Below are 16994 nucleotides of genomic sequence, written 5' to 3'. Positions count from 1 at the left end.
TCCTTCCTTCCTTCCTTCCTTCCTTCCTTCCTTCCTTCCTTCCTTCCTTCCTTCCCTTTACCTTCTAATTTCTTTCCTTCTTTTCTTTCTTTCTTTCTTTCTTCCCTTTCTTTCTTCCTTCTCTTCCTTTTTCTTTCTTTCTTTTTTCGTTCCTTCCTTCCTCTTCCTCTTTATTTCTTTTCTTTCCTTCCTTCCTTCCCTTCCTTTTCTTCCTTTCTTCCTCTTCTCTTCCCTTCCTTCCCTCCCTCCCTTTTCTTTCTTCCTTTCCTCCTCTTCCCTTCTCTTCTCTTCCTTCCTTCCCTTCCCTCCCTCCCTTTTCTTTCTGTCTTCCTTTCCTCCTCTTCTCTTCCTCTTTCCCTTCCTTCCCTCCCTTTTCTTTCTTTCTTCCTTTCCTCCTCTTCTCTTCTCTTCCTCCTTCCCTTCCTTCCTTCCCTTCCTTCCTTTCTTCCTTCTCTTCCTCTTTCTTTCTTTTTTCGTTCCTTCCTTCCTTCCTTCCTTCCTCTTCCTTCCTTCCTTCCTTCCTTCCCTCCCCTTTCTTTCTTCCTTTCCTCCTCTTCTCTTCCTCTTTCCCTTCCTTCCCTCCCTTTTCTTTCTTTCTTCCTTTCCTCCTCTTCTCTTCTCTTCCTCCTTCCCTTCCTTCCTTCCCTTCCTTCCTTTCTTCCTTCTCTTCCTCTTTCTTTCTTTTTTCCTTCCTTCCTTCCTTCCTTCCTTCCTTTCTCTTTCTTTCTTTCCTTCCTTCCTTCCTTCCCTCCCCTTTCTTTCTTCCTTCCCTCCCTGACGCGGCCTCTCTCTCTCTCTCTCTTCTCTCCCGCAGAGTCCTCCTGTTCCCTTCTCCTCCTCGGAGCCCCTCCGGAGCCCCCTCCTCCTCCTCCTCCTCCGGGCGCCTTCTCTTCCTCTTCGGACGACGCTTCGGACTCCTTGCCCCCTTCCTGCCGAGGAAGCCCCGCAGCAGCAGGAGGAGAGCCCCCCGCGGCGCCCCAGAGCCTGCAAGAGGAAGAGGGGGAAGAGGAAGAAGATCTCTGGAGACCCCCCTCGCCCTCCGCCTCCCCAGGTAAGACAGACCGGGGCCCTGGCCCTCCCTTCGGGGCAGCCACAGCAGGGCTAGGCATTCCGGGAGTGGCAGCTTCTTGGGGAGACTTGCAGCCTGCTTCCATCCTTGCTTTCCAGACTGTCTGCTTTCTTTCTTTCTTTCTTTCTTTCCTTCTTTCTTTCTCCTTCTCCCCTCCTCTCCTTCCTTCTCTTTACTTTTTTCTTCATCTTCCTTCGTCTTTCTTTCTTTCTCCTTCTCCCCTCCTCTCCTTCCTTCCCTTTACTTTTTTCTTCCCCTTTCTTCGTTTTTCTTTCTTTCTTTCTTTCTTTCTTCCCTTCCCTTCCCTTCCATTCTTCCTTCCTTCACCTTCTTTCTTTCTCCCCTTCCCTTTCTCTTTTCCTTCCTTCCTTCCTTCTTCCTTCCCTTACCCTTACTCCCTATGCTTTTCTTCTTTCTTACTTTCTTTTTCCTTCCTTCCTTCCTTCCTTCCTTCCTCTTTCTCTCTTTTTCCCTCTCTACTTTCCCTTTCCTTTCCTTCCCTCATCCTCCGCCACCACAGACTCCAGTTTCCAAACTCCCGTAACAGTTTGAAAGCGACGCCGACCTGGGTTATTTCTGCAGTGCGGATGCAGCCGAAGCCCCACTGCCAGCTTCATCCGACCAAGTTTTTTTTTAAACCCGTTGTTGTTGTTGTTGTTGTTGTTGTTGTTGTTGTGTGCCTTCCACTCGTTTCCGACCCTAAGGCTTGGGATTTGTTTGTTTGGGCGAGATTTGTTCCAAGGAGGCTGGCGACTGCTCTCCTCTGAGGCTGAGAGAGTGTGACTTGCCCAAGGTCCTAGAGCTGAGCAGGGACTCGAACCCAGGTCCAACGCTCCAACTACGGTGGCTGCGTCCACACTGGAGAAATAACCCGGTTTGGCGCCACCAAGAAAGAAAGAAACGTTCTTTCTTTACCATTTCTTTCCTTCTCTCTCCCCCTTTTCTCTTTCCTTCCCTGACTCCTTCCTTGGGGTCCATGAACTGTATCCCTAAAGGTTCAAGGGAGGAAGCTATTGCTGCAATGCTAGAAATGTGAGGACAGAAGGAAAACTAAAGCAGGGGACAGAATCCCTGTTTGAGAGACAGTGCCTTGTGCCTTCATTCCTCTCTGGACTTATGGGAACCCCATTAGTTTCATAGGGTTTTCGTAGGCAAGGGATACTCAGAGGTGGCTTTGCCAGTTCCTTCCTTTGCAGCAGCAGCTGCTCTTTGCTGGCCCTTTCCCATCCAAGCAGGAGGGCAAATCATATGCCATCAAAGTGCAAGAAATCTCTGTGGCAGAAAACAAGGAGGAAACCAGCTGGCTAAAACCGAGATAGGTTTGGTTTCCAAGAAGCAGAAAAGTGCCACTCTCCCTCCCCTAAAATAATCCTTGAAAGGGCTGCTCTTGCTTTGTAAAGTAGTTTTATGCCAGGCTCTTATTTAGTTTTATTGTCACCAGTCCCTTAGAAATTAAGGAAGATGGAGGTGATCCAAGTGCCCACTGGCCACATCTTTCCACTAGCAAAAGGATTAGGTAGGACTGCCATCACATATACATTTATCTTTTCAGTTTGCAAAATAAGAGGCACTTAGATATTGCTATCCCTCTGCCATCTATCCTGATGCGTTCAGACATTTGGATCATTGGGGTGTTGTCAGTAAAATGCATGTCATTTTCTTCACCCAGTTTTATTAGTTCTGCCAGTTCTGTTACACAGTGGGCCTAAATGCAGCTAAAGCCTTCTTCCATGGATCTGAGACAATAAGTTCATTTGAAAATATAAGCCTGTTATTTTCAAAGGTGCCACAAACCACCCTTTTGAAAACACTTGCTATGGCTGCCATTATCGTTATTGCAGGGACAGCTGTATCACCATGAAAAAGGAATGAAGGGCTTGTAAGCAACAGAAACAAAGAAATAGGCAGCCCAAGACCTTGGTATCTTTCACATGCTCACATACAGGAGCATCATATTGCTTTTGATCCTTGGCAAGCCAGAGGATCTGCCTCTGAAGAGGTAAGCAACCAGGGCTGCATCTGCACTGCAGGAATAGCCCAGTTTGACACCACTTTGACTGTCACGGTTCAATGCTATGGAATTCTGGGATCTGTAGTTAGTTGTGGCACCCTGTCAGAGAAGGCTAAGTGTCTCACTGAATTCCAGCTCTTGGAATTCCATTGCATTGAGCAAAGGTAGTTAAAATGGTGCCAAACTGGATTATTTCCGCAGAGCGGATGCAAGGGTAGCCGCCCCAAAGCTCCCTATCTATTCCGGTACTGAAGGTAGCCATTCCTGGAGAAATAACCCTGGCCTGTTGCTTGCAACCAAAACAACAAAGGCTCCAGTGGCATCCTAAAGGATGAATAAATCTATAAGGGCACCTGAGCTTTGGTACCCCTGGAGTCTACTTCCACAAATATATGGAGTTTATCACATGAAGGAGATCGGGAGTTTATACCATGAATATCCAAGACATCACACAAAACCTGTTATTAAAGTGATCACAAAGAAGCATTAATACACACCTTTATACTTTCGGGATTTCAGCAGCAATGCATTGCCGATATCACTTTATTTGCGCAATTGCATGTGATAATCATTTCTGCGATTACCCGCCATTCCCACTTCATTTGTGGGATGCTTTAAATGCACTTTAATCTACATTTAATGTCGAAATCAGCCCCAGTGTGATAAACTCCTATGAAGCATTAAGCTGAAGTTAGCAGGAAGACATGCATACAGAGGGCAGGCTTTAAAACAGTGAGGACAGAGAGAACTGGAAAGCAAAGATGTACAGAAAATGATCATTGCCTTCGGAGTGGCCTTTGATTCGTAGACCATTTTGGGGCGGTAACACAGACATCATGGCATAAATGGTTAATAGGTGCACTTACAGGGTGACAAGATGTCCTCCTTTTGCAGGGCCTGTCCTACATTTTGACCTTCTGTCCAGGAGAAATTCCAAAATGTCCTCCATTTTGAGCATGTTAAAGAAGCATGAATTTACATTTAAATTAGTGTTTTTAGCTTTTATAACATCCTGTATTTTATGGTGCCTTGTCCTCCTTTGAGGTTGACATCTGGTCACCCTCTGCAATGAGAGTGAAAAAAGACAACGAATGCCCACCTTGCAAGTTTTTAAAAGCATAGATTTATAATTTTAAAGTAAATGGATATTTCTCCATTTGGATCTCAGCAGTGCAGCTCCTTATAACAATAACCCTATTCTTTTCTGACCGGAGGAAAGCAAACTCAACAGGATGAGAAATTAAATGCTGTATACTGCCATGTGTTTGCATATTGTGGATTTATGCTTTGTATGTTTAATACAGTCATTTTGTGTATGTACTTTTCATTATATTAGTCTAGTTTGGTCCCTTTAAAATTGCGCATGACTTGAAAGAAAGGAAATCTGTGGCTGAAAAAATCAAGATCCTTGATTGTAAAAGAACACATGACCAGAATGTTTGAGAACATTTTAGTCTCAAAAAGTATCTAAAGTACTTCGTTGTATAGATAATATGCCAGTGACTTTTGTGAGACATTTAGCCTTCTCTCTGTAGAGAGCTCTGGTGCCGCAACAAACTGCATTTCCCAGAATTCCACAGCATTGAGCAATGGCGGTGAAAGTGGTGGAAACTGGATTATTCCTTCAGTTCAGGTGCAGCACTAGTGAATCCTAAATGATTTCAAATATTCAATTCATTGCAATTTCAGGGTGCCAGGTTGGAGAAAGGCATACTATGGGAATATGAGGAGGGATGAGTGGAGGGAGACATGGATCTTTGGGACTTCCACATACAATCCTTCCATTATATTTATTTATCCCAAGCCCAGATCTGCTTGCCTTCCTCAAATCCCTTGTTGTTGTTACCAGAACAGGAAAAGCAAATGGCTGACTAAATGTAGTTGAATTTCAACTCCCATCAGCCCTGTTGAACACAGTTAATCATTGGGGATTCTGGGAGCTGCAATCCAATATCTGTAGGGTCACATCTTCCCTAACTTTCCTGTACAGACTTCCCACTGATTGACACTACAGAGTTTCATCCTTCTCTGTCCATCCATATTTTTGGGGAGCACTATATGGTATTGGTGGATCTGACCAAAAGAAAAATGGGGGAGGGGGGGAAAGGTATAGGAGAACTTTTTATGTAGACTTTTTGTTTTCAGTTTTGGTCAGGAATGGAAATTGCTGACACATTTGAGCATTTCCACCAATGAAGCTACAAATGCGGTGAAAGCTGAGAATATTAGAGCTGACACCTGGGTTGTTTTCTCTCTCTCTAGAAATTGGGTGTTCACAAGGTTGGCCAAGCTGTGCATTGCAAAGTCAAAACTCTTGCCAGGAGCCCTTTCATACTCCCTAATTATAGTCTAGTGCTATCATCCATTTAAACTACCTTGGCTTCTGGGATTTGTAGTTTTGGTGAGGTATAAGAAGAGCTCTCTGGCAGAAAATGCTAAAAGTCCCTCCCTTAAACTGGAAATGCTGGGATTCCCTGGGATGGGACCACGGAAATTATAGTGGAATAACAGTGCTATATCTGAAAGGGCCAGCTTTTCAAAATACCCAAATAGGTACCTGCAGAAATTTTTATTAGGAGTTGGGCTGAGACGTTGCCATTTCTTGAAGAGTTTATATCCCAAGTTTTGGACTTAACACTGGATCAAAGCCCACCATTAGTATGCACTACATTTCAGCATGGCATGAAGTAGGTTATTTGAATGAGACAGTTGCTATGTATTCAGTAAGTAAATAATAAAATGAAATGATCATGTAAGTATGATCATGTAAATTATCAGTTTTAATACTTCATATTTAAAAATGTTTCGTGAAGCAGAATAGCTAGACAATACCCATTTAGAGATAAGATATAAGGAATAAATGAAATCACTGACAGTTTTAATGCTAATTTATGTTGGCATTTGCCTTTACTTTTATTACACCCTTTTGTGGAAGATAAATTCAACACTCCAAAGGCCCCTTGAACAAAGGCCCCCTCCATTATATTCCTTTCCTTTCCATTCTCCTATATATTAATTATCTGTTTATTTATTGCACTTATTTCCCGCCTTTCTCCCTCAGGGAAGCTCAACTACATTTATTACATTTATTTCTGATTGTTACGAGATCATCTATCTGATAAGTAGTAACTCAGAGGTTAAATATTAGTTTAGTTTGGTAACACTTTTCCTGCTTTGTCTTATGGTAGCTATGTTATGCTGTTCCTTGCTTTTCCTTAAAGGTTCCTTGCTAAAACTGACAAGTAGAAACCAAGACAAGAGGGAATCAAGAGTAACATCATTAGTTGTATCTGAGAAATACTCCAGTTTTTAGAAAACGGATGAATGCTTATAATATAGGAATTGGGAGGCCTTCAATGACCCCCCCTACAATTAATCCTATGTGTTTAACACAGTAGAATTAACCTTGCAGTTCACTAGACTTCTTTCAGAAGTAAGGGCAATTTAGTGGATACATTTAATTTTACATACTTGGAAAGAGGAGATAGATAGTGCATAGTGGAAAGCTGCCCTCTTTTGTATCAATGAAATAAATATTCAGTGTTGCTGTTTGCAGTAGGTGATGCTGAAATCTTGCAAAGCAGTGTAGATATTCTGTAAGGAGTGGGTTGTAGTGAAGCAGTTGTTTACATGTATGACAAGGAAAGCTTGTTTATTGTCACCAGTTGTCTCCAGGGTGTTTGTTTTGTACCACTGCACATTAGTTCTGACAGAGCAGTCTGCATTTAACTCAAATAGTAGGCCAGCTTTCCACAACTTGGTGCCTTCCATGTTGAACTGCATTGTCCAGTCACTGTATTGGGGAAGCCTGCAATAGAGACACAAGTGGGAGTGGTGGTATGTTTTGAAATTGTGATGTGGCATGTAGACCTCCCAGCCAGCATGACCACTCACCATGAAACTAGATGCCTCCAAAGATAGTAAGCAACTCTTTCTGTATGTTTTGTCACAAAGCAGGCCAGAAGCTGAACAATATTCATGTTTAAAGTGAATGGTGTCGAACAACCTCCTCTCAATTTTGTGTCTCAACAGCTTCTGAGCGCTCTATTTGTCCATCCTTAGATGAAGCGTCCCCCTTCACGGTGCCCTTGAAACCCTATGCATGGAGTAGTCTGGGAAGCTCTGAGCTGAGGCATTTGGTACAGAACTACAGGCCTTGCCCAGCTCTGGAACGCAGCTCATCCCTTGGTCTCTTCTGTGAGCGGAGAACTGAGTCCAGTCTTTTTGGATCTGAGCGGAGCTCAGCCCTGGGACTCTATGGTGACTTTGGCTCCCCTGGACTCTTTGAGCGGCCAACCGCACCTCCTGGCATCTATGTGGAGGCTCCCACTGGACTCCAGCAGGAGAAGAATGCAAGTGGCATCAAACTGGAATCAGAGCTCCTCTGTCGCCCCCTGTTGCTCAGCAGTGGTTCCTACAAGTGTGTCAAATGCAGCAAGGTAGAAATTATTGTGTTCTATACGTCCTTCTGTGGTGTTGCATTTCCTACTCTGGCCCTTTAAAATAGCTTCAGTTGCGGTGTCAACGTCTGTGGGGCAAGGCCCAGGTAAAAGGATGGGAAGGCACAAGGAAAGCTAGTAAAAAAAGAAGCTGTTAACAAGATGTCTGACTATGTTTGCATCTACACTGTAGAATTAATACTCATGTATAACTCTAGAAATTTAGGTTAAAAGATTGATCCAAAAAATTTGAGTTGACTTATCCACAGGTCAATATAAGTATATAACTCATGTGTACACACACACACACACACACACACACACACACACACAGACACACACCTGCCCTGGAAGCACTGACCCCCTTCTACTCTCTCATTCATCCAGCCTTTAGCATGAGCACAAATAGTTATGCCTGCTGGAATTTTCTAAGTTCTTTGGCACTGTTTTCCTTCACTTCATCCTTTACATCCTTCATTATATCCCCCTAAGTTTTACCTTTGACTTATCCACAGGTCATATAAAAATCTATAATTTTGGCCCCAAAATCTGCCCTTGACTTATATATGAGGTCGACTTATACTCAAGTATACATGGTAATGTAATCTTATATCACTTTAGCTGTCATGGCACAATGCTATGTAAATCTAGGATTTGTAGTTTCATGAGATATTTAGCTTTCTCTGGTGCACAAAAAACTACAAACCCTAAGATTCCATAGGATGGAGCCATGACAGTTCAAGCAGTGTCAAACTGCATTAATCCTGCAGTGTAGCAGCAGCCATAGAAGATGTGACCGGGGGAAGAAGGTGCTTCAGAGCAAGTTACATGACTAGCCCTGGTAAACTGGTTCTCTTAAGTAGTTTTCTTAACAGCACAAGAAGGCTTAGGTCAGAGCAAAGACCTATTATGGGACTTCATGAGCAGAACATAAGGGCAATATCACCCCACACTGTTGTTCCCCAGTGGCTGATATGCAGTGGGGGTGAAAGGTGCACAAACTTTTACAAGACTGGTTCACTTCTTGAGAAGGTTTTGTTACAATAGTATATTTTGCAACCTTTCTAAAGAGACACACTTAAAATGAGTAGCCTAAAAGCATAAACAAATAGCATACAAAGGAAGCTAATAAATATTATAACAGCATCAGTTATCAACCAAAGACCCACTTCTAAGCTAGCATTCCAGTTTGTAGTCATCTTCTTTTGGTAGATCAGGACCTCACCATTAAACAGAATGGAATGAAGCCTCAGGCAGCAGATTTTGGTTGTCATAACATGGCAGCAAATTATTAATTATACCATTTGTTGTTATTCAATTTTTACCAGAGATGGGGGGCGGGGATGTACTTGTTAGATTTTCTAACTCACATGTACCTTGACTTTGCTGTGTTTGGGGGCCACAATTTGCTCCTCCACCTCAGGCATCCAAGTAACTTGGGTCGTCCATGAGCTGGAACTTAGTACTAATACAATGCCAAACTCTGTGCTCACTCTTGCCAAGATCCTGGGCTCCAAATCTGCTATGATATTCAATGCTGAATCTCCATATTGCTTTTCTCTCCTTTCTCAGGTCTTCTCCACCCCACATGGCTTGGAGGTGCATGTTCGTCGTTCACATAGTGGCACCAGGCCCTTTGCTTGTGAAATGTGCGGCAAGACGTTTGGCCATGCTGTTAGCTTGGAGCAGCATAAAGCTGTGCACTCACAGGTGAGAATGCTAAGGGAGTCAGGGACACATGGATTGATCACTGCATAACTGGACAAAGGTTAACTAAAGGACCAAATTGGCAATATTTCCTATGTTACAGTCCTGCCCACCTTTCATGAGAAAGCAACCTCAAACCAGTTTCTATCACAGAAGCTGGGTGGCTTTGTACAGCTGATACTGCAGAATTATTTATATAACTCCATGCAAATTAATTAATATCTCACCTTTCTCACAATTGGTAGAGAGGCCCTTGATGTCTTTCCCAATGTGATGACCTCCAAATGTGATGGATTAAAACTTCCAGTTTGGTTGGGAATAATGTGGCCAATATGGTGCAGTGGTCTGAGTATTGGACTACAACCCTGGAGGCTAGAGTTCGAATTCCTCTTCAGTCATGGAAACCCACTGGGTGACTTAGAGCAAATCACACTCTCTCAGCCTCAGAAGAAGGCAAGGCTAACCTCCTCTGAACAAATCTTGCCAAGAAAACCCTGTGATAGGGTTATCTTCAGTCAGAAACAACAACAACAAACAACAATGTGGCTTGTAGTTCCTGGCGAGGGAAGTCTGCTTATTCTTTGTGTTCAGACAATGCTTGTAGTAAAAAAGTTACCAATAATACTTCCTTGGAAAGCTATCATGTGGACATGGTTTTTGGTGGCCTTTATAACTTAGACTGTTTTAAAATTTTCTTAGCCACCTTGAGTTCATGTACCAGGAGGAAGATGGGATAATAACAATAAAGCACTTAGATTTGATTGTTAGCTATTAGCAAACACCCTTGATAGACACAAAACAAGATAATCATTGAAACAAGATTAAGTTAAAAGCATAATTAAAAACGGTCAGAATTCCGGATCAAACTTATGGAGGTATATCCAGGAGTTGCATAGACTACCTTAAATTGATTTATGTGGCATACGGTAAATTTACCTTGGCTAGTATGTCTATTCTATTTTAAAAGGTCTCAGATTTGCATTCTTTCTGGTACTAAAATACCTAGGGATGGAAATAATATTTGAAAAATGGTTGGAAAACACTTCAAATGTTTGGAAACCATGAAGAAAAGAACCCAGCACTGATTAAAATTTTCACAGTTTGGGACTTATTCTGTGAAAAATTAGTATATGATTGCTTTGTGCAGAAAATAACATTTCCTGCACAGGAAACATTTAAAATAATATTTCTACATATTCCTGTGCAGAAAGTTCTGTTTTCTAATCAAATCCAACAAATGTGAATTTGTACAGAATGAATTCTGAATTGTGCATAGGATTTGAAGACTGTGTGGATTTCACAGGAAGAAAATTGCTAAACTTCCTCATTGCTTTCTTTGAGAAGTAACAGGTCTACTTGGGGCAAATGCCCCAGTGGGAATGGGGCCATGGTGAATAATGACTGAACATATCAGCTTATGACAAAAACTGCATGGCAACAGCTCAGTGGTACACCTAATAATGTCTCAAAATTGTCCAAACATTCACTTCCAGAGCCCTTGCAAGTGTGTGCTTCTGCATTCACTCCAGTGCAATAATTTAGCAAGAACATAGGGGTAGATAAGAGCAGAGAATTGCAATCCCTGTTAAACTGAATGAGGAACTCAGCTAGTGCAGTAATGTTGCCATTATACCACTGAAGATCAATGGCTAGAATAGCTTCCTCTTGAAGTGCTTTCCTTCATTCAGAATTCATCCAGTTCAGTGTGCTCTGAGTCTGGTCTAAATCACGTTGATCTCAGCTAGAACAGGCTTAATAGATCAATTGCTGAATGGTGAGTTGACATACAGCCAGCCACAGATTCTTCATTGAAGTATCTCCAGCTTGAAAATATCCCAAAAAGACATATGTTAATTCCAAATAGCAAACCTTGATTTAGCCATTTTATACTGTATAAGGGACATCATTTTATTATGTCACTGTTTTTAATGGGACTTGAGCATCCATGGATTTTGATATCTGTGTGTGTGTGGGTCTTGGAACCAAATCCCAGAGGATACCTAGGGCCCACTGTATAAGTAGATCTCAAGGACTGTATAGGTTTAATGTAACTGAGACTTATCAATAGGATTAAGACTTGATTATTGGTCACATGGGGGAGCCAGTGAAGGAAGGAAAAACCTCTGCAATCTGAAAAATAGAGTTAGTACAGGTGTCTTTCCTGGTTTTTTGTTAGAAAGGTAATATTAATTTTTTTAAAATAATAAATGAATGCATAATGAAGTAAACCAGGATATGTGTGATGATGAAGAACACACTCTCTAGGAATCTGCAGCGCTCTGCTTGTGCCTTAGCCTTCTGAGATGGGCAAAGCTCCCTTTTCTTTTTTCTTTTCTTACAATTCAAATTAACATAACAAAATATATTTCTGAAGAACAAAAGGTGCATTAAATGCAGTGCATTAAAACCTGTTTTCTTTCTACAGGAACGCAGTTTTGACTGTAAGATCTGTGGTAAAAGCTTTAAGAGATCCTCTACCTTATCCACCCACCTCCTCATCCACTCAGATACCCGGCCTTATCCATGTCAGTACTGTGGGAAGAGATTCCACCAGAAATCTGACATGAAGAAACACACTTTCATCCATACAGGTGAGTCCTGCATCCTTCATGTCTCCCAAGATAATTGTAATAAAATTTATTCGGTCTTTGACCAGTATAATCTCCCAAGATAGATTCGCCTTTCCTACTTTTGGGGATAAAAAGGCAGCCTTTTACCTTGATTAATGCCTTCTGTTGGTACGAGCTCCAGACAGACCATGGCACACACTTAGTTGGTGAACGTGGTAGGGGTGTCCAAAGGAATGAAGTAGGGAAACGTGTTCTGTCACTCCAACTTTCCTCAAATTGATGCCCTCCAGATATTTTGAACTACAGCTCTCATGCTCCTTCTGGTTGAGGATGAAGGGGTTTTTATTCTTAAAACATCTCAAGGGGACCAGACTGGGGGAAGCCATGCTACACCATTCATTCTCATTTTTCAAGGCCACATATGTTTCCACATTGTCTTCTTTCCCTTTAGTGCAGCGTATTATACATTCAGAAAAGCCTAAGCATCAGAAGGTTGTGAAGAAGAAGGTTATTGACTCAACTGGCCTTTTGAAAAAATGTTACTTGCAAAACAGCATGCTTGTCCCATTCTTCTGTGGAAAGCTTATGTAGGATTTTCAAAAGTCCCTAGTCTGGATACTGATCAGATTTGCTTCCTTGTTTAGGCACCACAAATTTGCATCATCCAGTGCTCCCAGTACGTTTGCTAGGCCCAAGTGTGGTTTTATATACAGCAGCCATTAGAATCCTTACCATCCAATCAGTATTGCTTTAATAGGATTCTCTCCTGTGTTTATCCATAAAAGCTGTATGTGTCCAAGGTCTATTTCTGTAGCAGTAGTTTACATTGGGGATCCTGCACTAGTTGGGGTAACTTTACCATATCCATCCATCCCATATTATTGGTTTATAATAGGGGCAGCAGCAATGACAGCCTCCTCCTGATTAAACATGAGGACAGTTGGAGAACTCGGGTCCCAACTGTCAGCCACATTGTTTGCTCAAAAGCTATCTGTTTGATGAGCTTTTCCAATGAAATGGCTTTAAGGCTATTTATGATGCCAGACAAGGAACCACGATATCAAGCTTAATTGTGATGAAGGCAGAAACTAATAAAATGCAAATGTGCAAAGTGAGGCAAACATTGATGAGAAAAACACTATAACAGATCTTATTGTTCATTGGAAATACAGACCTGCCCAGCATCCTTCTATCTTGACTTCAGTGAGGGTAAAATGCAGAGTTGTCCCACCCCAAATCAATGTTAGATTCAGAGTGACAGGCTAGGGATGGGGAATGGGTGAGACCTCCAAATGTTGTTGGATTGCAACTCCCATCATTCCCAGCTAGCACTGCCAGATGTGAGGGGTCATAGGAGCTGCAGTCCAGAAACATTTGGAGGATCACTTGTTCCTCATCCCAGTTATATAGGCCTTTCTGAGAGGCTACTTATGAAATAGTATTACTGAGTATACACTGAACCAGAGAAAAATGCAGTTGCTGACACATCTATCTTACAATGTCCAGTAGTGTTGTGAGCTTTCCATGAAAAATCAAATTGCATAAATCTCATAAGCCTCTAGTGGATATTGTCTATCTAGCTGCTAATTGAGACATTTACCTTGACATCAGTTAGACACCCATTCTTTTCCCATCCTCTGCCCACATCTGCCCCATTTTGCAAACTTGGATACATTTTAGAAACCAAGCACTTGGCACAAAATCAGTGTGTGACGGTCTGTTCCCAGTCCAATGTAACTACGTAAGAGTGGAGCCTAAAACTAGATATTCTTAATACAGTTCCTGTAAGACTATAGTAGCACCATTAATTCTTCTGGGAAGATGATCATTCTAATTTCAGAATTATCTAATTTCAAGCACAGAGAGGCAGTGAAATAAAAAAAAGAATGAGGGTTTTTTTGGTATTAGATCTCTAAATAACTTGGATGGCTAGCTAACTAAAAATACTATACCCCTTGATTTTGGGACAGGATGCTATTTAATTGTTTGCCTCAGTCAGCCCTCTGAACCCATAAGAAAGGTCACTACAGATGTTTCAGAGATGAAAAAAAATGAAAGAAAGGTGTTGTTCAATGACCCTAGAACTTGAAAGTCCTTGAGCCACAGAAAGTAGCATTGAAACTCTGTTCTCCTCTGAAAAAGAAATTATCAGTTTTGGTCAAGTAGGAATAGAGTCCTTTTGGCTCATGAGCCAGATTAGGCCTCTATGAGGCCTTCCTAGTTGACCCACCAAGACTGTCGAGGTCCTCTTGCTTTACTGAAGCCCTTTCTTAAGGAAGGTGATTCAATTTGCCAATGGGAGAAGAGAACTGATCACACTGCATGGAGAAAAAGGCACCCTTCGGGGAAATGATGAAATCATCTTTCAAGGTTTCCAGGTGTTTCTTAGAACAGGGGTGGACAATTTTTGAGTGGCCAATGCCAGGCCATTTCCTCCTTTGGCTGCCTACCCTTTGCCTTTTCAGAAGAAAACTGGAAAATGTGTGGCCAAGAAAAATAAGAGTGTGGTCAAGATGGCAAAAATTGTTAATGAACACAAGCTAGGGGAGATTGCAGCAGTTTGCTCTTACCGGCACCTAGAAGGAAGGACACGATTCCACCCCTTTCGCTCTTCTCCCCTCTTTTGAATTAATTTAATACAAGCTACTTTTGAATGTTGAACTAAGTTTTCAGTAACTGAAATAAGCCAGGGACAAAGTGGGAAGTGGAGAAACAGGGGCATTTTAAAAGCAACTGAACAAGTGGAATGACAGAACATTATGCAAGAGTGTTCTGCCAAATGGGGACAGTTGAAGGGTATGTTGCTGACTACCTGAGGACTGCATGCCTGAGATTGGACTGTGCTTAGTAAACATTTAAGAATAGATAAAATGGACAAATAGATATAAATCAGATAAAAATACAGTAAAATGGGTAAATGTGTTTTATTATGAACATAGAAAATAATTTTATTTTGTTTGTATTGAGTAAAATCCCCTCAAACCACTATGAAATTAATGAATTGTTATTTAAGAAGATTGATTTATTGTATATATTATATAGTATTATATTTTTTACAATTCATTTAATATTAAACATAAATAAATAACTATGGAATAAATATAATGAATGAAAGGCATTATTAAATGTATTAAACTTAAAATCAATTTGATAAGCAGCAAGAAAATGAGCATGCATTTTTGTAAGGATTTGGTTGAGAAAGCCTTTTGCTACTAGGCTTTGTGGAAAATACAGAAGGAAATGTTATCAGTTTAGGAGGCTTCAGATCTACATCCCAGGAGGTTTTAACAGATAATGGTAGTTGAAGATGTTGTTGCTTTTGTGATGTTGTTTCTCATAACATTTATGAGATCCAGACGCTGCATCTTTTTTTTAAACTTTATTTTTTTAATTAAAGTTTGTTCTGTACAAATATACAAGCAAGATCTTTCTTCAGGACATACTTGGTGTTATATTTCTGCACTTCCCATTTCTTTAATTGGCCACAAATCTAATATTGTATTTATTTGATGACACAAGTAAGCTCTTTGAAACAAATTTGTAACAAAATTATGAAAAATTAAAACTTTTACTAATTGAAACAGATCTGTATCTTTCTCTAATTCATTTCTAAAGAGTTTTCATAAATCAATTTTTAAAATACATCTAATCTTAAAGTTCTATTTTCATTTCATTTCATTTTTTAAATTTTATTTTCTGATTATGCTGTTCTGGTCCCATAAATTTGGTCTTTTTTCTTTAATCTTTTACTCTTTCTTATGTATTACTGGTTCGTGAGACTTGTTCCTTGAATTTTACCTACTTGTATTTATTTGTCTGCCACACATTGGATCTTATGAGTTACCACACATTGGATGTTCGTAGTTGATAGTGCACCTGCTATTCTGTAATTCGTGGCTCTTCCACACTGCAGAAACAAAGCAGTTTGAAATAACTTTAAGTGTCATGGCTCCATCCTGTGAAATCATGGGATTTGTAGTTTGGTGAGGTATTCACTTTTCAGCCTGATCTATCAGAGAACTTTGGTTCCTCCCCAGACTACAAATCTCAGGATTCTGTAGGATAGACTCATGACTCTTAAAGCGGTGTTGAATTGCTTTATTTCTGCAGTGTGGATGTATCTTCAGGCAAGTTTGCTGGTGAAGTTTTCTTGTTTAATTTTATGTCCCTCCTGTCATTATCCTTAGGTGAAAAGCCCCACAAGTGTCAGGTGTGCGGCAAAGCTTTCAGCCAGAGCTCCAACCTTATCACCCACAGTCGGAAACACACTGGCTTCAAGCCCTTTGGCTGTGATCTGTGTGGCAAAGGCTTCCAGAGAAAGGTGGATTTGCGGAGACATCGGGAGACACAACACGGCCTGAAATGAAAGCCACATGGAATTGGGGGAAACAACAGAAACACTATGTCAACATATTTTCCCTCTTTCCTGGTGGGTTGCCCTTTTCCTTCCCTCAACTCTCTGGTCTGGTCATTTGACCCACTTCCTGCCATACTTTCACTGATCAGGAAGTCAGAGCACACTGGCCAGGTTTTTCAGAACTCAACCAAAACCAGTCTTGGGATGAAAGTGGAACACCATGGTTGAAAGAAGGCAGGATGGAACCTCTTCTCTATTTCTCTTCCTTTAAAGTTAAACACTGAAGGAAAATAATACAAACGCCACCACCTTGAAATCCCAAAGACTGTATGGATAAGCTACCTGGTGCTTCCATACCAGAAAGTCCTCCCTCTCCCCCATTTCCCAGTTAGCATTGTTTTCCTGAAAATTATTATTATTACTATTTTGGAAACCTGAAATACAACAGTTTACATATGGTTAACACACTGAGCAGTGTGACAAAGGAGAGCCTGACTGTGTTTTGATTTGCACTATGTAAGAGTTGAAACCGGTTTTAATGAAATGTTTTCCACTGGGGAACTTTTTTCCCCAGAATAAACAGAGCAAGTGGGGGATTTAGGTTTGCTTTTGATTTTGTATTTCCCTCTTATCTTTATTATGCGGAAATAGTCAGAACTAATTCTGATGCAAACACATGGCTGAGAAAGTCCCTAGCCTGTTTTGTTGCCACTTTCTGTTTTGTTGTCTTCTTTCATTCTTGGCATTTGATCACAGCTGTGTTGCAGTCTATGTAGCTGGCTGCTCACTGCTGCTACTTCTTCTTCCTCATTTTCTCCTCAGCCAGCTATGGAGAGCAACT

At 41.1% G+C, this 16994-nt stretch overlaps 1 protein-coding gene across 1 annotated transcript in view; it reads left to right on the top strand.

Moving 5' to 3' along the window:
* GFI1 (growth factor independent 1 transcriptional repressor) overlaps positions 1-16968 on the top strand; it is a 39223-nt gene extending 22255 nt beyond the window's left edge. Inside the window, exons 5-9 of the mRNA XM_042464140.1 lie at positions 815-1051; positions 7113-7519; positions 9092-9229; positions 11652-11817; positions 15984-16968. Of these exons, the coding sequence (XP_042320074.1) occupies positions 815-1051; positions 7113-7519; positions 9092-9229; positions 11652-11817; positions 15984-16162 (1127 nt within the window). The 3' untranslated portion in view covers positions 16163-16968. The remainder of the gene's footprint in view (positions 1-814; positions 1052-7112; positions 7520-9091; positions 9230-11651; positions 11818-15983) is intronic.
* Positions 16969-16994: the final 26 nt, after the last annotated feature.

Source organism: Sceloporus undulatus, chromosome 4 (assembly GCF_019175285.1).
Source record: "Sceloporus undulatus isolate JIND9_A2432 ecotype Alabama chromosome 4, SceUnd_v1.1, whole genome shotgun sequence".
Taxonomy (NCBI): domain Eukaryota; kingdom Metazoa; phylum Chordata; class Lepidosauria; order Squamata; family Phrynosomatidae; genus Sceloporus; species Sceloporus undulatus.
This window is presented reverse-complemented; position numbering and strand designations above follow the sequence as displayed.